The sequence below is a fragment of the Ambystoma mexicanum genome, chromosome 1q, assembly GCF_040938575.1.
Source record: "Ambystoma mexicanum isolate Mex_15411 chromosome 1q, UKY_AmexF1_1, whole genome shotgun sequence".
Lineage (NCBI taxonomy): Eukaryota > Metazoa > Chordata > Amphibia > Caudata > Ambystomatidae > Ambystoma > Ambystoma mexicanum.
Window position 1 is genome coordinate 76,649,271 of NC_090922.1, and position 22,598 is coordinate 76,671,868.

General features: G+C 47.2%; 1 protein-coding gene across 1 annotated transcript in view; it reads right to left on the reverse strand.

The window, feature by feature from the left end:
* Positions 1-22,598, reverse strand: part of TCF25 (transcription factor 25) — a 1,148,081-nt gene that overhangs the window by 741,339 nt on the left and 384,144 nt on the right. The window contains exon 9 of the mRNA XM_069635563.1: positions 501-594. Coding sequence (XP_069491664.1) covers positions 501-594 — 94 coding nt within the window. The remainder of the gene's footprint in view (positions 1-500; positions 595-22,598) is intronic.

Consider the following 22,598-nt stretch of genomic DNA (forward strand, 5'->3'; position numbering starts at 1 on the left):
CATGACCAACAACAACTGCAGCAAAAGGTCACATGTAATTTTAATGTACTCCTTACATACTTTCTCTTTCAGTAATCCTGCCTCTTAGCACAGCAAGGGCTACCAAACTCTCTTCCTTCTCAAATGGCTAAAATTACTGCAACAGGTGCTACTTAACTACTTCACTCACTGGATACTTTTATTTGTTTAAAATAGTTTCTCAGTACCAAAACAATTGCTCACAGCAAAAAATATGGTGTCCTGAAAAAAATTACAATGATTTCTTTTTGTTTGTGCATAATCCGTTAGATTTCCATATATTCATAGTGTTGCTCTAATAAGTGCATTTTCTAACTTAAATGGCACAAAGTGGTGTATAGATACAACTTATGTGTTTTCCGTGTAAAGGTTTAAGAAAGAACATTATGTAAGTGTAGGTTTAGTCACAGAGAAGACATTTCAAAGTAATATTTTGCAAATACAGGTAGAGTGCTAGGATGAAAGTTAAATTGGGAGCTAACCTGTTTTCCGTCCTGCGATAATCCAAACGGCAAGCTCCACTGGTGAGACTGAACACAGGGTGAAACGCACACTCAAGACTGAAGAGCGCTCTCTCTGCAAAAAAACAGAAACATTATTAAAAGGGGTGGTTGAAGGGCATTCTGTCGCACTCTTTTCTCATCTACGTATAACCTGCCTCTTTGCGTTGTGATTTTTCTCAATAAGAGATGGATGAAATAGAGGTCTATACAGAACTTGCTGAATAGCCTGATTTTAGTTGGTATTAAAATGATAAACATTGGTCCAGAGAACAGAATTGTACAACAAATGGAAAGTTTACCAATTACAACCTTGTTTTAAGATAACACATCCTACTCTGCCTTTTTCTAACAACTGTGACGATTCAGAGGATCTTGCCATTTCTCCCCAGAGGAGAGCCCTATGAGGTTTAGGAGGTGACGCTGCTGCCCAATAGTCCCTGTGGGAATGGTAAAAAGCGGGAGGACATCAGAGGGAGAGACTCCCTTCATGGGGATAAGGACTGCCGTCATGTGAAAGACCTCCCTAAACGCTTTACACTTTGTTCCCAAAAGCCATGGTTCTGTTGACTCCTTATCCCTCACAACCTGAAACTACTACTGGGTCTTATTGTGAAGTCTCTACTATTGCATCTGCAAGACCAGTTAGGGCTGAGACAAAGAAGAAACAAAAAAAACACACAGCACAACAGTAGAAAGGATTATCTAAGAACTGTGATGAAGTGACCAACTGGAGGCATGAAAGTAACTTCTAAGGTTTTGACAACAAACATTGATGCTACACTAGGATTGGCCAGCAGTATCAAGTAAAGACCAAGGAATGACTAAGGCTGTTCAGGAGCAGGAGAAGCAGCAAGAGAAGCTGGAGTCCATCTTGCAAGGTCCGGGTAATTCAATCCCATGCTGTCCGAAGCATCGAGAGACAGCTGATCTCTGAAGATGGAGAAAGAAATTACGTGAGCCGGAAGGATCCCAGCTCGCTGCATAAGCAGCAAGAATCCAGCGGTGGCTTGGCCTCTCAGAGCTGCACCGTTTGGTCCATAAAACATGCAGAGACAAGGCCCGGACGCAGTTAGAAAGACACTTGACCTCATAGAACACACAGAGTGTAACACTGGGGATCAGGCCTTACTTAGCCTGGATGCCGAAAAAGGCTTTCGACGGGGTGGAATGGGGTTTCCTCTTCGCAATACAACATAAATTGGGAGTGGGGGAAAGAATGTGACAGGCATTAGGAGCAATCTACTCTTATCCATTGGTGAGTGTGGTGGTGAATGGAGCACACTCCAGGGAGTTCAAGCTCAGCAGGACCACTAGGCAGGGATACTCTCTCTGACCCCCGTTTTCCCTGATGATGGATCCGTTAGGGGAAAGGATATGAAATGACGGTCAGATAAAGGGGATACAAGTAGGAGCACAGACACACAAGTTAAGCATGTATGCCAACGACATATTGCTATACCTCTTGGACACAACGGAATTGATATAAAGGGTGCTTAGGGTCTTGGAGGAATACGGGGAGGTGTCATGCTTCAAGGTCAACGTCAATAAATCAACCCTCCTCCCACTCCATGGGGCCACAGAGGATTTACCTAGATAGGTGGGTTGACCTAGAGATCCCTGAAGAGAGGAGCGACATAGGGGTGAGGATTCAGAGGAATTTGAATAAATTATACAAATGCAACTTCCCCCCACTGCTACACCGAGTGTTCAGAGACTTGGAGGCCTGGTCGAAATTGACAGTCTCCTGGCTCGGAAGGGTGAACGCGATCAAAATGATGCTCCTCCTCAAAGTGCTATACCTCTACCAGGCACTCCCGATAGAACTCCCGGTATTACACTTCTCAGAGATTAAAAAAAGGATACTGAGATTCCTCTGGCACGGGAAAAAGCAAAGGGTGGCGTATAAACTGCACTTGTGTATAGGCGCGTTACAAATGCCTTATCATATCATATCATAGTACAGCTGAAAGAAAAAGATGGGGTGGGACTACCTGAGATGCAAACCTACTACAAAGTGTCCCAATTGAGAGCCCTTATACCTCACCTACGTGTGGAAAGAGGCAGGCAATAGGTGGGGATAGAAAACTTCATTTTCAGGCCCGTAACTCTGGGAGAATGGCTCTGGGCACCAGCGTCTGCGGCTCCGAATGGCGTACACACATAAAATCCTGGGTCCCCTCTGGAGGTTTGGAGAGTTAAGAGGGAAATGGTTGGTGTCACCACCTGGCCATCACCCTTGAGCCATATATGCCCCCCCCCGATACAGGAACGTATCCCGGATCATGGGAGATTTCAGGACTGGTTCGAGGCAGGACTCGAAAGAGTGGGGCAGATTTTGAAGAAAGACAGGTTCATAAAGTTAACTGATTTACAAGAAACACTGGGGATAGGGAACATATCTGTCTTTAAGTACCTACAACTCAAGGGGGTACTAATGTTGGAAGACTGGAAGAAGGAACTACAAAGAGACCTAACCCGGACAGAAAAACGGCTGCATTCAGAGAAGGGCACCAGGGGTGTCATATCCAGGCTGTACCAGGCGCTGTTAGAAGCGAAAGGGGATGATATTAGCGGGACTAAGCAGAAATGGAACAGAGATTTGGGGTTAGAAATGCAATCTGCGCAATGGGAAAAACTATGCATCAGTGCCCACCGTACGTCAGTGGCATGCCAGTATAAGCAACACGGCTTGAAGCTGTTATATATATGGCAGTGGGACCCTGCGAGGCTGCCCAAAATGTTCCCAGGAGCAGATCCTCACTGTTGGAGGAAATGTGGACAGACGGATGATTATTGGCACATGTGGTGGAGCTGTGGGAAGACGCAACAGTATTGGAAGGAAGTCCTGGGGTGGATCAAGGGACTGGAGGACATCGAGAGGGAGGTAGAGCCCGTACTGGCGCTGTTCGGCATGCAAATAGTGGAAGGAGAATGGCTAAAACTCCCGCACATGCCGCACTATCTCCTCCTGGCAGCAAGAGCATGCCTGGCAGGAGGTTGGAAGAGGGAGAATCTCCCGTCCGAGAAAGAATGGGCACATAAAGCACTGGATCTATACAGAACGGAAGACTTAACCAAGCGGTTGCACGACAAAACCTCAACACGTGCCACAGAGTGGGCCATGTTTCTGGCTACTATGATCCGGAGAGACTGCAAGGGGATGGAGATGCAGGGGACGGAGGGGACAGGGTGAGAGTGGCAACGACGGAGCTCTCGCCCGGTTTGCAAAGAGGTTTTGGCAAAACCATGCCAATGACGGGGTGAGGAGGGAAGAAGGGGATATACGTGCCCCGATTTGGACCTGTTGCTGGAAACAGTGACTCATGGGATGTTCCCGGCTCAACATGAACATTTGCCCCAAGAGACTTTCGGTGTGGTAGTCCTCGAGCCACAAAAGACTAACAGTGTGGGGGGGTGGCAAGGGGTAGGAGAGTTAATTCTCATTGTTGGGGGTAAGGGTTAAAATGTTTAAAATCCTACAGGGTGATTTGGTGTATTAATATGCTTGATACTGACTTGATATGTTGTAACAGAACCACTTTGCTAATTAACCATATTTGGAGAAAAAAAACACGCAGAGACCGCTGCAGCAACAGCTCAGCAGAGGAAGACACGCTGAGCGCGGGCAGAACCAACAGCGACCGGAGGCCCCCGCAAGAACCGGTAGCTCTCCCGTGTGAAGATACAGGTAATGGGAGTTGCGGGAAAGCCAGGTGGGGTCTAGGGAGCCCAAAGAATAAAATATTCATTGGGAGTGATCTCCCTCATCACAGTGGTGACACAAGAAACCATACATCTCAAGAGTGTTTCGGGAGTGAACTTCCTAGTCACAGTGGGAAACCAAACTTATGTGAAAGATACCAAAAGGACCAAGAACTGTCAGGGAGTAATCTCCCTAATAGTCAAGATATAAAAAGTCCTGACAAAGCTCCAGCAATAAGAAGAGTTGATAGTCTTAACTGTGTTGTTCACAAACTCTTGTGAGGAAGTAAAGAGACTTCTAAAGATTTGCCCAAAGGACTATAAGGACTATCAATGGACAGTCTCCAGAGCTCTTCCAGATAGACCAGAAGAAGTGAGTCATTCTCCTGCTCTAAGCAAATTTGGTAAATCGGATCATATTGCAAGTGACTGTGATTAATTCAGACTAACACTGGATTCTTTTACCAGGAGAAGGAAGCCATTTTCGTGGTGGCTTGGATCAGAAGTTCATTTTCTTGGTTTGTTAGTGGTAGGGATAGAGTAGTTGGTTTGGACAGGGGATGGTATATCAGTTTCTTTTGACTTACATCCTGACGAGAACCCAAGTTATTCTGTGTTGAGGAAGGGAAACCCCCTCTAGAAATAGCGACAGACTGGTTCTTTTCTTTATTTGAATGAAAGTCTATAGCCAAAATAATACCATCTTGTCAGCCTCCTTACCCCATCACGCCTAACAACGCATGTGAATTTCTACTGTTCAATGCTCACCCCTTGAATTACGGTCCATCTTCGGCCATCAAAAGGAGCAACAACTAACAACAATGTAGATTTCCCCAAAATGGTGGTAGTACTCCAAGAAAAGATGGGAAAAGGCTCACCCAGAACAATCTACATGATACAAGCTTAAGAAAGAAAAGGAGACACAGAAAACCTATCAAATGAACCAACAAGAGAACAGAGAATAGACCTAAGTAATTCATTTAGGAAACATGGTTGCGGATAATTGAATAAATGGCCACTTCAACAGTTTTTAAGATGTACAGAGCTGCAAAGGTCACCCTATGTGACGTGCTGCTTTAAGTATCTCAATAGGTCCTATTGTTCCTCTTTTGCTGGCCAACACTGCATGCTCACTGCTACCAACCAGGACCCGTGCTTTGTTCAGAATATTGCCCCAAAGCGACTAAAATGCATCTTTTACTTTTGAAGGCCAGGAGTGTCCACAAAAGGCCACCAAAAAATATGCCACATAGCCAGTGAGCTCCATTGGGATAAATGGTAAGTGTATCCCAAAGAACAAGCAACACGTGGAGAGGATTTACAAAAATGAGCAAAAGGTGACTTTCTTCCTTACAGCATCCATATGTTACATACATCTTATCAGAATAACACTACTTTAGTCCTACTCAGAAAAAACATTTGGGCCATGCGACACTCTAGATTGTGTAAGGTCCTTTCTGCATAAAAAAGGTTTGAAGACATATTTCTGGGTTCAGAGAGCACCTTCAGAACGTATGAAGGGTTAATGCAATGGACAAACTTGTACCTGTGAAGAACTTTGTATTGATGTTTATTTTATTGGTGTCTTTTACACAGGAGCCAGACCGAACAAGTGCTTTAAGGCGCCAACATAATCTGGTTGCTGCCAGGATGTAAAAGCATGTACAGACCATTGACATTTAATTAGGGTTAGTATAAGCAAATACTATCAAGGCAAAAGAGAGTATGTTCCAGAATTGCAAGAGAGGGGAGTGGGGAAATGGGTGGGCAGGGAGTGTAACAATGAACGGAGGCTAGGATTGGAATGAAAGTAAGTGCAGTATACTGTAGAGATAAATGTGCTATGGGGTCTGAAAGTGATTACTATGTAAGTGCTATTGTGGTAAAAAGGAGATGGAAGGAGGGAAGGTGTGGTAGGGAAGGTCTTAACCAAGGTGGAAGGAGGAGGGCGTAGAAAGGGGCAGCTGATGCGTCTCAGGGCTTATGTAGTTGAAAATGAGGAGTCAATCTATTGAAGAGTTAAGTGCATGAAGGCTGAAGCAGGTGGTATGTTTAGGTGTGTGTTGGCAGTGTACCCATCGTGGGGTAGTTTTGTTTTTAAGGTGTTGAATGTCGGTTCTTGTGAGATGTAGTCTTGTTTGGTCCATAGGGTGGGGGTTAGAGAAGAGAATGATTTGCCTCCTTTTTTTTGCACCAGAATTTGAGAGGTGTTTGTTTAGCCTTCTTATTGGATGACCATAGGGATCATTGGTTTTGTGGGTAGTGTTTAGGATTTTGAGTTCTATTTTAGTTGATATGGTCATAAGGCTTGAGATTTAGTAAGCATCTTGCAGTTTTATTTTGGATAAGTTTGAGTAATTTTAGGTTTTCTGAACACAGACTTGTATAGAGAGAATCACAGTATTCTAGTTTGGAAAGTATTAGGGTATTGTAGATGATGATCCTTTGCTTAAGATCCAAGAAGGGGGCATCTTTCTGAGAATGCTTAGGTTTTATTTTTTGGTGAGGTCTTTCATATATGTGGTTTAAGGGATAGATCAGTGTTCATTAGGATTCCCAGGATCTGTGCTTCTGAAGTGCGCAAAGGGGCATTCCTAGTTCAGTGGGCAATATAAAAAGAGAGGAGGTGAGTGTGCTGGGTGCCAAGGACCATGAACTCTGTCTTGCTCGGGTTGAGGTAGAAGTTGAGGTAGAAGTTGTTTTGGGACATCTATTTTTGCCTAGCTGTAAATCATTGACTAATGGAGTTGGATTCAATGTTTGATGAAATGGAGAGGACAAGTTTTGTGTTGTCTGTGTATTCTTGAAATATGGGTGTGAATTGTTCTATAATATATGTGAGGGGCTTCATATAGGCATTGAAGAGCAATGTGGTTAAGGTGGATCCCTTAGGCACTCCTTGAGTAACTTCCTTTGGGATTGAGAGTAATCTCTGACTTTTACTGCAGTGGTGTGGTTTTGGAGAAAAGACTCAAACCATTTTACGGCAGAGTCATTTATGCCCATGTGGAAATGCAGGTGTTGAAGAAGTGCAGTTGATGGACAGTGTCAAATGGTAAGAGAAGCCTAGAAGGATCAGATAGGCAGGAGGGTTGTTATCTCATACAAGCAGGATGCGTTCTCTCATGTATAGAAGTGTTGTTTTCAGCACCTTTGTGGGGTCTGAAACCAGATTGATTGTTGTGGAGGAGGTGGATACTAGTTTCTCCAGTTTTTGCTATGAATGGTAGATTAGAGATCTATTTGTCTGGGCTCTTTTTTCAGGAGTGATCCAAATATTGTTTTTTTTTTTAGCTCTGTGGCATGCGAGCCAGTTGAGAATGAGGCATGATAGAGTTGTGCTATGTGGGGGCTAGTAGGGGTCTATTTTCTTTGATTATGGGGACTGGGCCAGGGTTGGCTTGAGTGGACAGTGCCTTCAGGTTCATTATTATCTTTCATATTTCCCATGCTTATGTAGGTGTGAAGGCTTTGAATGCAGGTGGACTGATGCTCGGGTTGAGCAGTGGGGTTGTCGAAAGGGTAAGGTTTAAATGTTCTATAGTGCTCTGGATTTTCTTTGTTTGAGTATGTATGGTCAGCCCAGTCTTGGCTAGGAGTCCGGAGATTGCAAAAGGTTGGTGATTTGGCAAACTATTAGGAAGTATTCAGCTGTTTGGGTTTGAGCTTTGATGATAGTAGATTGATAAAAGCATTTTTTTTTGTCTTGAGCATCAAGCTAGATCATTGGGAGAATGGTGATCGAATGGTGATAGCTCAGAATCGCTTTAAAGAAATGGATGTATACCGTTTCCCTTCGCAAAAAAAGTGCACGTGTATGTGAAACAACTAGTGAAAAAGGAACAAGTTACTTACCTGTAATTGTTGTTCTCTAGCATGGGTCTGGCATGGATTCACATGCTCATGAATATTCCCCGTCGTCAGGCTGGGAATCCTCGGTAAAGAAAAAAATCAGTTTCAGTTTCGTTTCTGAACTGTCTTTCTACTAATAAGCAATCACTGGTCTCTGTGTCATTGTGCCCCCAGCCAATGACTGCCCTCTACCTAAGCCCCTCCTCTGGCAGCCATCTTCAGATTGGGTAGCACGTAAAGTGACTGTAGGACCAAGAGAAGAGCCGCAGAGGGGTTGGAGGGAGGGTCCGCATGTGAATCCATGCCAGACCCATGCTGGAGAACAACAGTTACAGGTAAGTAACTTGTTCCTTCTCCAGCATGGGTCTGGCACGGATTCACATGCTCGTGAATACAAGAATACATAGCAGTACGCACATGCACAACCACGGGAGGTGGCAAGGCTCAACATTAAGCATTTCAACAACTCAACATTAAGCATCTCTTACCTCCTCACCAGGCTCACTTTCAAGCGAACAGGTTGCGCAGCACTGCTTGGCCGACTCTGCACTCCTCCCTGGAATCCCGGTTGACGCAGTAGAATTTCATGAAGGTGTGCGTCGACCTGTACGTAGCTGCCCTGCAGATGTCCAGCAGGGGCACGCAAGACAGGAACGCCGTAGTAGCAGCGGTCGCTCTGGTCGAATGGGCTCTCGGACAGCCGGGCAACGGTCGGTTTGCCAACCGGTGACAGTGCATGATGCAGCCGGAAAGCCATCTGGAAATGGAAGCCTTGGAGAGTGCCTTCCCTTGGTTCACAGGGTCAAAGTTCACAAACAGCTGTGATGTCTTCCGAAAACTCATCGTGCAGTCCACATTGAACTTCAGCGTTCTAGCCACATCCAGCGAGTGCAAAGTCCTTTCAGCCGGCGACGAAGGCGACGGGAAGAAAACAAGCAACACCAAGGGCTTGTTGAGATGGAAGTCCGACGGCACCTTGGGCATGAAGGAGGGCTGCGTCCTCAGCACTACGCTTGTCTGGTGGAATGTCAGTTACAGAGGCTTACAGGAGAGGGCCTGGATCTCTCCCACTCGTCGTGCGGAGGGGATGGCCACAAGAAACGCCATCTTCCACGACATGAATTTCAGCGGCGCCGAATGCAAAGGCTCGAATGGTGGACCCATGTGCCTGGTCAGCACCATGTTGCGCTCCCATGCCGGGGCTGGAGCCTTCACCGGCAAGAACAAGCGGAACAGTCCTTTCATGAACTCCTTCACCAGGCGGTGAGACCACAGCGACGACCGCCCCAGAGTTCTGGTGTAGCGGGAGATAGCCGCCAGATGAATTTTGATGGAGGCATGCGCCAGCCCCGCCTTGGCCAGCGACAGCAAGTACGGCAGCACGTGACGGACCGTAATCCGCAGAGGATTGATCTTCTGTGCACGGCACCAGACAGAGAACCTCTTCCATTTATGTCCATAGCACTTAAGAGTCGAGGAAGCCCTGGCCTTGGCAAGTACCTCCTTGCAGTTCGCCGGGATATCGTAGTCTCCGAACTCTAGTGCTGCAGGAGCCAGGCCTGCAGGTTCAGCGATCCTGGGTCGTGGTGCAGGATCGTGCCCCCATCCCTGGCGAGAAGATCCGCATCCGCCGGAAATTTGACTGGAGGGCACACTGACATGTACAGAAGGTCCGGGTACCATATCTGCCTCGGCCACGCCGGTGCGACGAGGATCATCCAGCACCGGGACCATCTGAGTTGACTGAGGAGTCTCAGAAGCAAACGCAACGGTGGGAACCCATAGAGGAACAGGCTGTCCCAGGGGAAGGAGAATGCATCCCCCATGCTCCCCGGCTGAGGAAACCTGCTGGCGAACCTCCGGCACTTGGTGTTTGTCGCTGTTGTGAAAAGATTGATCTGGGGATTGCCCCATCTTCGGAATAGTAGATCCACGTGATCCTGCCAAAGCTCCCACTCGTGGCAAGAGCGCAGCTCCCTTCTGAGCGAGTCGGCGACAGTGTTCCTTCACTCCTGCCAGGTGAAAGGGTACCAGGAACATCCCTTGGGCGATGGCCCAGTGCCACAGATCCTGCGCTTCCTTGGACAGAGCCGTGGATCTGGTGCACCCCTGCTTCCGGTTGTAGAACATTGTGGTGGTGTTGTCGGTGAAGACCCGTACCACCTTGCCCTTGAGGGACGGAAGGAAGGACCTGAGGGCCCAGAAAACAGGCCGGAGCTCCAGGACGTTGATGTGCAGCGACCTCTCCTCCAGGAGCCAAAGGCCTCTTGCGTGGAGATCTCCGGTGTGCGTGCCCCATCCCTCCAAGGAGGCGTCTGTCATCACCGTTTCCTAATGCGCTGGAGTCTGGAAGTCCATGCCCGCCGTGAGATGCGCGCAGGTGCCCCACCACCAGATTGCTTGACGGAAAGTCTCGTTGAGGGCAATCTTGTCTTTGAAGCTTCCTGCCACTTGTATCCAACGGGCATCAAGGAACTCCTGCAGCGGCCGCACCTGCACAGCCGAATTACTAAGATGCATGACGACATCATGCCGAGCAGGGACTTGATGGACCTCACCCTGACAACTTCCATGGTCAACAGCCATTGTACCTTACCCAGGATGGCTTTTATCTTTTCCTCCGACAGTGAAGCCAGCCGCGTCACTGTGTTGCGCCTGGCTCCCAGGAACAAAGCGTCCTGCGATGGCACCAAGCAGGACTTTGCATAGTTTATCGAGAACCCCAGTTCCGTGAGCAGGCGGACGGTCCTCGCTGTGTGATCAACGGCGAGTTCCCTTGACTTCGCTCGGATGAGCCAATCATCCAGATAGGGGTAGATGTGGATCCCCTGCGGGCGCAGCCGCACCACCACCGGTGCCAGGCACTTGGTAAAGACCCTTGGTGCCGACTTCAAACTGAAGGGCAGTGCCTTGAACCGATAGTGCCGCCCTTTGACCACGAAGCGCAGAAACGTTTGATGTCCCTTGTGTATGGGGATGTGGAAGTATGCATCCTCTAGGTCCAGTGACAACAGGAAGTCCCCTTCTTCCAGCTGTCCCAGCACGTGCTGAAGAGTGACCATCCAAGATTTCTGGGATTTGATGTATTTGTTGAGGCAGCAGAGGTCTAAGATGGGCAGCCAGCTGCCGGTCTTCTTTCGGACGAGGAAGTACCGCAAGTACACTCCGGAGCCCCGCAGCCTCTTCGGGACTAGCTCTATTGCACCCTTTTCCAGCATCACTCGTACCTCCAGAAGTAGCTGTGGAATGTGGTTTTCATTCCGGACCACAAGTGGAAAACAGTGACACTTCCTTTGGAACTCCAGAGTGTGTCCGTGGGCCAGGGCATCCAGCACCCAACGGTCAGTGGAGATGGATTTCCACACACCGACGAAGTTCGCCAGTCGGCCTCCGACCAGGGTGCTCGGGTGGGGGCCCGACATCACGGCCGGTTCAGTCCTGCTTTGCCGAGGCCTTACCGCCTTGGGCCCCTTGGCGGCAACGACGATGTCCACCGGCCTTGCTGCGGCCTCTGTAGGGTTCCTGCAATGAAGAACGGGCCGCCTGACAGTACGACAAAGAGCTGCCACCAAATCCTTTGGAGGCACCTTGAGAATTGCCTCTGGAGGTCTGAAAGGACGGCCATCGCTGATGGTGTGCCCAAGGCACATGCCGTCTCGGTGTCTGCTTTGATGGCCTGCAGTGACTCGTCCACTGACTTGCCGAACAGGTTGTTCCCGTCGAAGGGCATGTCCAGTACCCTGGTCTGTACGTCCTGATGGAAGTCGGTGGCCCTAGGCCAACCTCGCCGTGAAGGCAAATGCTGTTGGCCATCTGGCAAGAGCCGGTGTCGGCGATGTCCGTGGCTAACGTGATGGCATGGTACGAAGCCACCTCGCCCTCTTGCAAGATTTCAAGGGCTTCCGCCATCTTGTCGTCTGGAAGAAAGTCCAGGAGGGGGGCGATTTTAAACCACAGCTCCCTATCGTAGCGGGCCACGATAGCGAGAGCGTTGGCCGCCTTGATGGTCGTCGAGATGACCCGACGTCCCATGGCGTCCAGCTTCTTCCCCTCGCCATCCGGCAGGGAAGTGGAAGTTGATGCCGTCACCCATGCCGATTTCTTCTTGGCCGCTGCAGAGACCATTGAGTCCGGGGACGGTTGCGCCCTGAGGCACATAGGTGCTGAGTCTGGGACCCGGTACTTCTTCTCGTACCGGTCTCTCTTTGCAGGGGCCGTGGATGGGTTCTTCAGAAGGGACAATCCTTCGTTGTTAGGCAGAAACCTGTGCAGTTCCCTTAGGGAACACTGCAAAAGATTTAAGACTACAGGTATAGCAGTAAACCCACTTGGTAGCAGTCTGCACCACCCAGATTTACCTGGTAGCTGTGGCTGAGCAGTCCGACTTCCCTCAAGAAGAGTTAGGCAGTATGCAAAGTATACACAATAGGTACTCAAACACAATAGTACAAGCAAACACTGACCAGAGCTTGGTTTCAAAAGTATATAGTTATTTATTTTAAGAACACATAAGTTGAAAACACTCTAGCAATATATCGTAAAACACTTCAAACACAGTTATATGGAAAGCAGTCCCAACCCTTATTCCTAACTAGACAACTCTTGGTTAACACCACATAATTCAAACAGAGGTGAGTGCTTAACGTTAGATGACACTCTAGTGGTTCAAAGAAGGGAGGGAAAAAGAGCAGAATTAGGATAAACACACCACTCTAAGGTCAAGAACACTTTCAGTAGGCTCAAAGAAGCACAAAGTCACAGGTGAGCAAAAGTCACTAGGCAGGGCCCACTCTTAGAGCAGACAGAGCGAAAATGTGCCCAAGATCACACAGTTATTAGGGATTCAGAGTCTTGCAAAAGAGTTCAGAAAGAGTTTAGAGAGGCTTAGAAAGTTTAGCCAGGGTGTCCCAGGCACTCCCAGGTTCGAAAGCCGGGGACTAAAACTACCCCGTACAGTCGGTGGCAAGGGAAGCCAGGCGGAACACGGTACCTTAAACGGGAAGGATCCTCCAGCGGTGGCAGTTGTTCCAGGCAGTGGCAGCAAGGCTCGACGTCGGTCAGGGAAGAAGAAGTTCTCGCTGAAGAGCAGAAGAAGAAGGTCGTTGCACTGCCCGGGAAGAAACCAGCCGCGGAGTCCTCCGGTTAAAGGGTTGTACCGACTTTCACGGTTGTGGTAAAAGTGTGGTATTCCGGTTGCCAGGGTGCTTGGCACGGGCAAGGCGGCCACGAGATACCTCGAAGAAGCGGAAAGAAGGTGAAAACTGGTTGTCCCCACCAGTCAAGGGAAGGAGCCACTCCGTTAAGAGTTCTCCTCGGTCGTTGGGAAAAGTGGTGAGACGGTTCAGCAGGGCTCCACCGGGTGGTGTCGTTGTAGCAGGTCGGCTCAGCTCTTCCCTCGTCGGATTCTTGGTCCTGTGGCGACTTCTGAAGTTCCAGTCCCCAAAGCCCTGCTTTTATGCAGCAAACCCCCATTCACCCAGCCTAGCTGTCACTCAAACATGCTAAGTGGTGAGCCGGCCGGCTCACCACTTGGGCCAATCAGGACGGAGTGCGACTTGAGTTACCAAGGTAACTCAGTCCAGGGTGCCTAAATCCCCCTCCAACCCTCCTAAGTACCCCAGACAGAGTGGCACCACTTTGGAGGGCTTCTGTGGAGAAGCCCGCCAAAAGTGGAACAAAGGGCTCCACTTTGGGTCAGAGTTACAGAGGCGAACGCCAACGCCATTTTAGAATCAAGTTTTGGCAAAAAATCCCAACCGGAGTTATAATAATAAATATATAAACCGGCGGTATGTTTGAGGCTACCGTAAATAAATAATTAAATGTGTTAGCCTAAAACAATGGGAAATCCCATAGGAAAATATTCGCGGTTGAATATAAAAAGTAGTTTCCACTGCCACCAGCCAAAACTCGATCAGGGGGGACGGAGACGTGCCCCTTCGACTAACAGACCCTGGGGCAATCGAATTGCCCCAGCCAGTACGTCCACAATATGATGGTTTGTACTGGTTCTGTTCAGGATTTAAGACTAGTAAAGTCTTTGGTGACTTTACATGCCCTGGGAGACAGTAGTCAGTCCCAGGGTATGGAGTCTATGTTGGGGAGTCCCTAGGACACCCCTGGGTTACTGCACAGAGGGTGCTGTGTAACCCACATCACAAAAATACATGAGGCCCTATGGAGTAAAAGACCCCATAGCCCATTCAACACAAGGTTTAACCAAGAAAACACACTTCAAACATGCCCAAGAGTGAGGGTAAAAGAGTCTCACTCTTGGCAGGAGAAAAAAGAAACCCCAGAAATCCAGCAAAGCTGCTGGGGGACTCACTAGGTAGGGAAATTCAGCCTAAACAGAGAATTCTCCCTAACATTCGTCCCAGATGTCGTCCAACAGAGGGACAGAGTACAGTCTTCCTCTTGGGATCTCGTTGTTGATAAAGGAATCCCTCCTTTTTTCTGCTCTTCGGGGCATAGCTGGAAAAGCTCTGAAGCCCTGGCAATCATGGCATGAAATGAGCCAATTTCGTCGGGAGGGGGCGATGGGGGCGATGGGAGATCTGTTCCGTCGTCTCTGCCATCGTCCGTCCCCATTGTCTCTGTCTCATCCCTCTGCGGAGGGGATGGAGGTGAAGGATGGAAGGGTGGGGGCGGATGGCTTCGCCTACGCTTGGCTGGAGGACTCCCTGATGGTCCAGGCGCTGCTGGATCGTCCGCCGGAGGTAAGGGCAACCTTGTCCTTATCTCTGTGCACAGGGTGTGTAGTGCTAGCGAGATGTCTTCTGACCTTTCCGTCGGCGGTGGCATCGGCTGCGACGGGAGCGCCGACAGTGGCGTGGGGTCCTCCGGTTCCTCGAGAGCTAAGCAGCAAGAGGACTCCCAACACTTGAACATGCAGTAAAAATCTGAAGATGGCTGCCAGAGGAGGGCTTAGGTAGAGGGCAGTCATTGGCTGGGGACAGTATGACGTATGAGCCAGAGACCAGTGATTGGTTATTAGTAGAAAGACAGTTCAGAAACGAAACTGGAACTGATTTTTTCTTTACAGAGGATTCCCAGCCTGACGACGGGGAATATTCATGAGCATGTGAATCCATGCCAGACCCATGCTGGAGAATAACAGTTACAGGTAAGTAACTTGTTCCTTTTTCACTACAGTTGTTTCACATACACGTTCACTTTTTTTGCGAAGGGAAACGGTATACATCAATTTCTTTAAAGCGATTCTGAGCTATCACCATTCATTCACCATCCCCCAAATTATATATGAATAGCTTGATGCTCAAGAAAACAAAATGCTTTTATCAATCTACTATCACCAGGGCTCAACCTCAAACAGCTGACTACTTCATAATAGTTTGCCAAATCACCAACCTTAAGCAATCTCCGGACTCCTAGCCAAGACTGGGCTGACAATATATACTCTAATATTCATGAGCATGTGAATCCATGCCAGACCCCATGCTGGAGAAACATCTTTCCTCCTTTCTCTTTTCTCTTTATTGCTTTTTGTGGAGACCCTCAGATCTTCGCAGTCACCTTAACCACTGGGGCCTCTATACGTCTTCACAAACTTACCACTCCACTGGTTTTCTTTTCACTAGTCAATAACACTAGGATGTTTTCTTTTTCCCCTCCCTTTTTCTACTTCTGTTTGGAAACACATGTCTCAATTTTGTTTGATAATGCAGACATTGAAACTTGACAGTTACTATTATTTTGTGATTTGTACCACCATTATTTTCACTTTATGTCACCTTGTGCTTTTGGTTTAAATCATTAGTAAAACTAGAAAATATTATTTGTTCAAAAAATTCTTTATTGGTCTGTGAGTTTCTTCTGGCACCCAAACAAGTGACTTGATTAATAGCGCTGTTCAAATTACTGGTTGATCCAATAATAATACCTTTTCTGATGTCAACCCTTGGTAGTGATAGCAGCATTTGTCTTTCTGTTTGTACAGAATCAAATAAAGCCTGAAGCTAGTAACATTTACAAGATGATATCATGTCAACTGAAAAGGCAGTCATTCAGGTAACCACCTATATATGTACATTAGCCATCAGCTGAAAAGATTTGGAGCTATAACATTGACAACTATGTTCAGATTCCAGATGCGATGAGAGGGCCTAACGGGGGCATACAACCTGATGATCCACTAAAGATGACTTTGCCACATGATTGGAGCTGGAAAAAGCAACAAACTCACACAGTTGCTGTAAACTCCAGTGGTGCCTTGTACCTTCTGCATGATTCAACCTAAACCTCTTACCTAGCCTGGTCAGACGTTATAGACAAACGTAAATTGATTAATTTGTCATTCTACAAAGCAATGACAAAACCAAATCCATTAGCTGGCCTACTTGGACCTTGCAGGTTTTTTCCTAGCAGCCTGGATAACATTCAAATTCTCTTCTAAGAGGTCAAAATGCCCTGAGGCAAGCTACACAAAAAACAATCTGCTAGACAGAGTGAGCACGAGTGCGACTGAGAGCAAGAGAGGGAGCGAGAGAAACAGTAAGCAAGTGAAAGTGAGCACAAGACAGAGTCGGAAGCAATTAACAGTCCTGTCTTTCTTAAACTTGTCAGCCACTTGTCAAGCAGAGGGAGACGAGATGTGCACACTTTCACCAAGACAGACCTGGAAAGACTGTGCTGTCTGACTCACGAAAGAAGCCTGAACGGGGGACTTGGAATACACATGTGTAGCAAAAGGTTTCAAATGGAGGCAGCCTTATCTCAATCAAGTTACAAATGGGAGATGCATAAGGAGGACACAATCTTTCTGTGCTCTTCGGCTTATGGACTTTGTTCCCTTGTTCAAAACACTTGACGGGTGGCTCAACTAGAGGTGCACCTCCTGCTGAATTGCCCGTGGATAAATATCCATAGCTAGTTTTGAAAGTGATGGAGATTTTGTACTGCTTTGTTTGTTCAGAAAAAACCCTGCCATTGTATTGTCCGCCAGGAGCAACACATTCCTGCCTTTGATAGCCAGCAGAAAACCTTTGATGGCAAAAAGATTGCCTTGGGCACCAAATCCTATGGGTTTCTTCCTGTCTTATCCAGACCAGAGACAGTGCTCTCAGGTTCTAGCTCTCAACCAAACCGTGGCAAATAAAGGGTGACTGTAATTGAGGGAATTGTCTCAGGAAAGGAAAAGCCCATCTACACGTTAATTGTTTGAGACCACCTTATGATCCCTTGAATGATTGGGTGATGGGGTCGACTCCATAAGATAAGCTCTGTTTCAATGAGTTGACAAATGATTTTGAATCCATCTCATCCTGAGCCTCAAGTGACAGGGTCATGACCCTGTTGGGGAGACCAGAGCCCAATCCCGACCTTGAGCATGCAACCTACTAGGGTGTGTCTCAGAGCCGGTGCTCCCCAGCGGTGGAGTGAGGGAATTGCGGCAGGGGGGGGGACGTTCAGTACCTGCCCTCTGCAAGTGTGCATTGTTTATGTCTTCTGGTACCGCTGTACTTTCCACAACAGCTTTTTCAGGACAGCAACTCCCAGAATGTGCCTGGGCACAATCTAGAAAATCCAGACCTGAACCAGGGGAATGGAATTGAGGACAGAAATGGAATGGAATGGGATTTGTATTGCCCAATAGAGTTGAGACACACAACCTACAAACCCCAGATGTACCCCAGGCGAATGAAGGGGCAACAGAAAATTAACTGGGACTGAGAAGAGACAACAGGGGAGAAGGCCACAGAAATCTTCCCCAAACCGAATGTAAGCAAAACTCACAAGTTCATTAAGAAAGCCACAAGGTAAACGAGCACATGGCAGATACCCTGCAAATGGAGACTGAACAGGGGACTAATCTAAAAAACTGTTTGAAGCCTTGCAGGGATAGCTTAGCCAGAGATTGGCCAAGGGGAGCAAGTGACCAATGGGAGCTAGGTGTGTTAGAAGGGGGAAGGCTGGGCTATAAAAGCACAGCAAGCACAAAGACGATTATAAGGTGTGTGGGTGAGATCAAGAGGAGCGGTGGTGGACAAAAAAAAAAAACAGGTGGAGGACGAACGTTACAGCGGAGTGCTGAGGAGACTGGCAGTGAGAGCGCAGATAAAGTCTGAGAGAAGGATACCAGTTGTGTCTTATGTTATTTTATCTTGCATTTGTATAGCGCCTCCTGTCATAGTTTATGGAGTCAAAGCACTTTTCCTGTCAGAGAGGCAAAGGAGGAGTATGATCAAAAATTCAGAAGTGTAAGGGAGAAGCAAAGCTGGGTCAATAGTTGGGATGAGAGTGAGGGAATATATAAGATGCACAGGCAGGCATGGGAAGGAAAAGGTAGAGATAATGTGTACAATTGGACCATATTTATCATGGGACAACTGTTATCTATGGGGTGCAGCGCCAGAAGAGATATAGCTGAAGTGGAAGTGTTCTTTGTGCATGGGGGGGCAGGTCCGGAAATTACTCATTGTATGAAGCCATGCCCCAAAAAAATAAAAAAAACATGTGGCAAAGTCCTTATACTTACAACCCTATGCCCCAAACAACATTTGGGAGGGGTTGTATGTCAGAAATCCGATTTTGCAAGAGATCCTTGAAAAGCAAGCAAGCAAACCTCACATTTTTTGGTTTCCTCATTTGTCTCATGGTTACCCAAACCCTATGCTTGTAAACGAATTGCCACACTGTGAGCCTTCCACAGTGTCATGGTAAGTGAAGGCATGTAGAAAACCACGCTCAAGGAAACCCAGCGTGTAAACCCCCTCTGCTTACCCCCCTAAACCCCAAATGGCCAGGTCCTAGATATGGGAAAGCTGGAAGAAAATATGGGCACATTTAACTGCACATGGGATTTCAACCATGGCTTCCTTGGGATCAGAAGTACAGTTCAGCCTCCCTGGAGGTGCCAGAGTCACGCTGGGGCCTTTAAAGTAATGCTTATATTGATATGTTAGGCAAAAATCCTCTTAGGCTGAGGATGGTCACTAAGTCTAGCCTTCTCACCCTGGGCTGCAGTTACTGTGTACTGTTAATAGAGGGCATCTGATGTTGGGTCAAAACAGGGGTGTGTGGTCCCCGGTCCCTCTCTCCCTCCCGTTTAGATTTTTAATTTTATTTATTTTACTTGACCTAACACTAGGCTTGTGCTTCTGGGCAGAGTGCTTAAGGACCCAAAGCATGTCATTAGCTCTGCGTTGCTCAGACTATCGAGTCTTCCACAGTGTCATGGTGAGTATCTGCATGTTCAAGCCTTACCAAAATCACTGATGGCAAAGCCCTTCTGCTTACTTCAATAAGGCCCCCAAAAATGCTTCGGAAAGGTTGTATGTTCAGACGTTTGCAATTGTTTTGCAACAGCTCAAAGTGAGATAAAGCAACTTTGATTTATCGGGGGGAGGCGGTGGGGGGATCCTGAGGGTATTCTCACTCCTAAACCCCTAGGCTCCTAGGAGTAGGTGGCCAGGGAAAGACCATTGCTATTGGATCCCAACCCTGGGGCCGGAGAAGTGAGGGAGGATCACCTGGGTGGAGGGTCCTTGGGGTCTGGGAGTGGGATGTCCTTGGGTGAGACATGGTATCACCCGCTTTCCCTAAAGACAGTCAACCCAACCCTTCCCCAACCTTTATGGGCTTTTATAAGACAGTTCCCTGGATTTCACCACAATTGACACTTCACAGTACTGGGACGAAGAAGAGGCAACTAAGGGCAAGGGAGACTATGCTCTTTTACCACTCTAGTACTAGGTCAAGGAAGATGCCTGCTAAGAGCAGTGAAGGTCAGCCATCTCCCTTTAATTGTGGTCAGACATCTCCCTTTAATTGTGGTCAGACAAGGCTGATTGGTCATCCACACCTGCATGCTGTCAAGGGACAGCAGGCGTATAAATGGAGCCCAGCGGCAGAGGGGAGAGACAGCAGAAGGACCAGGAGGCCGGTGCATGCAGCAGAGAACTCTAAAGCGTGGCGTGGGAGTTGGGACTCCCTGGAGCATATTGGAAAAGGTGATGGGAGCCGGTAGGAAGACTGCCCCTTTACTTTCTGCTCGAAGTGCTCGTTCCCCAGTGTTAGAGGACTACAGCAGGAGTGTCTGAGGGGCAGGAACTGGAGCCCTGACACTACAAGCAGAAGGCTGTGTGATCCACGCTGCAGTACAAACGCTTAAAGCGACCAGTGAGTTTCAAGTGATTGAGAAACTCAGTGTGCGCATGTGCCAACTTCATTATTTACTGAATACTTTGTATCAGAGTGGTCGCATGCTTTGATTTAGCACGTTTTCGAAAGTCTCTGATCCTTTCATTGTTAATTATCAAACAGATGGGAATACTTTGTATCAGAGTGATTGTGTGTATCAAGAAACACGTTTTCGAAGGTCTTGAGCCATTCAATTAAAGTGAAACAAATATTCACCTACAGATAAAGTGAAACTGAACGATAAGCAAAACATACAATTATTGAATACCGAACTGAATTAAAACTTGCTACCAAACATAATTAAAATCTTTGGAACCCAAGAAGAGGAAGAAACCTTAAATCCAAGCAAATCATTTTATGTTGTAGTGCTCCTGTCCTTGCACAGAAGCAAGACGCAGAAAGATCTTGGGCCTCACAGAGCTTCCCTCATCACCATGAGGCTCCGCTTTCTACATGGAGCTGCAACTTTCATTCTTGCACCAGGTAGGCCTTGCTGGAGCGCGATGCTCACAGGGTGTTTTTGTCGGTTTTAAATGCAGCACCTACTGCCATATTGCACCCTGATCTCCCCCATCCTGTGATCAGTGTGTGCATGCTTTGGGGGCATTGATTCCACCATGATTGGCCATTCCTTTGTCTGCCTCAACATCTCTACAACACGGCCGCCCGATGATTGCCCTCTGTAGCCCTACCTGAAAGTAGCCTGATGCTGCAGTATGAATGGCCAATGTCTACATCTTACTGGCCAATCCTGAAGCCGGCAGGCGAATGCCGGCCCCCCTCTCCAAGGCCCCACACCTAAGGCTCTCTATGCCTGTCCGGGCCTGGCTGGACTGGATGCCGCCCCCACCACTCCCCTGTGGTTTCAATCTCCACCTCTGCACATCCTGTTGAATTCACCTGGACTTGGAGGCTGACTGACACCTTGTGCCAGACCCACAACAAACAAAACAACTCAAAGCACTAATGAAGACTTATTGTGAGTAGGAAGCTCATCTTATATCGTTACCTTGTGACATTACATCTACTGCCACCTATGGGGTTGCTGAGTTTAGTGTGCCTTGCTTAAAAATTGTATGTAGGTGTTGTTTACATCTACTGCCACTTTTTGTTTGGTTGTGCATAGTGTGCCTCCTCCTTGGCCCCCCTCATCCCCTTCTTTTGCTTCTATGTGTCTCTTGCACTTATTTGCTTTGTTTGTCTTACCCTACACCCCCCCTCTCCTTTCTTCATGTATAGCTCTTGTCTTATTCTAACAACCACCAGGCATGTGCAATATTTTTTGTTCTATGTTGCAACACTTTGTATTCCTTTGGTGCTATGCTGTACCTCAGCACTTGCCCATTTTGAATATTAAGGATGGGCCTATTAGGAATGTTAATTTTTTTTCACCCTCCCTGCGTTGGAGTGCTTTGAAACCCTTGTTAAGTTTATAAGCACTATATAAATGACCAATAAATAAATTAAATAAATAGAATGAAAATAACTAAATAAATCACAGTATACTGAAATATGATGCGAATTTAAAGAACATGCAAACAAAAGATACTGAAGCCTGATTTAGAGTGAAATTTACAACCTGTGTGAAAGCTGCACATATCCTTTTTTTTAACTGTGTCACTTGGAACTTCTGCAAAGGAACCCTGAGTTCTGACTAGGAGCATTTCATTTTAAGATTATCTCAAGATTGTTTGAACTGTGTGACTTGGAACTTGGCAAAGGGAAATCCGAGTCCTAAATTGGGGGAGGAAATCCCAAGACCCGAATAAGACTATTGCATTCTAAACCCAAGAAAGGCAATTTTGAAACTTTTCTTTGTGGAACTGTTTTATACCTGGGAAAGGGAGCTGAAAGGCAGCTGTGAGCTGGAAGAAGCTTAGAACTTTGTGTTAAACATTGTTTTCTTTTTGTTGCTTATATCCCTACAGATTGTACATACATAGTTGTGAGGGCAAGTAGAGGGTTTGGACACAGACAGATTCCTAAACTGAACTCTTTGACTCAGACTTTCATTAGTTATGTTAGGTAGGGGAATTCCAGTTCAGCATAGGGCAAGTTAGGCCTTTTTCCATCCTGACATTGAAGTTGATAAATTGTTTTGAATTTTGAATCTGGTGTCTATGTCCTTCATGATGCCTTCACAAATGGTGTCAAAACTAATACAATTTGGGGAACTCATAAATGTGACAAATTGACTAAAGCCTTCGATCCACACCTCATTAAAATGAACCCAAATAACTGGGAGGTTCCGTCAGGGGAATTAGGTAATGGAATCTCTAATCCTGACAAGAACTTTAAGAGAGATGAGACAGCTAATCTAAATTGTTTCTCCCATCAGTCTTTTTTCCCAAAGGTTAGAGA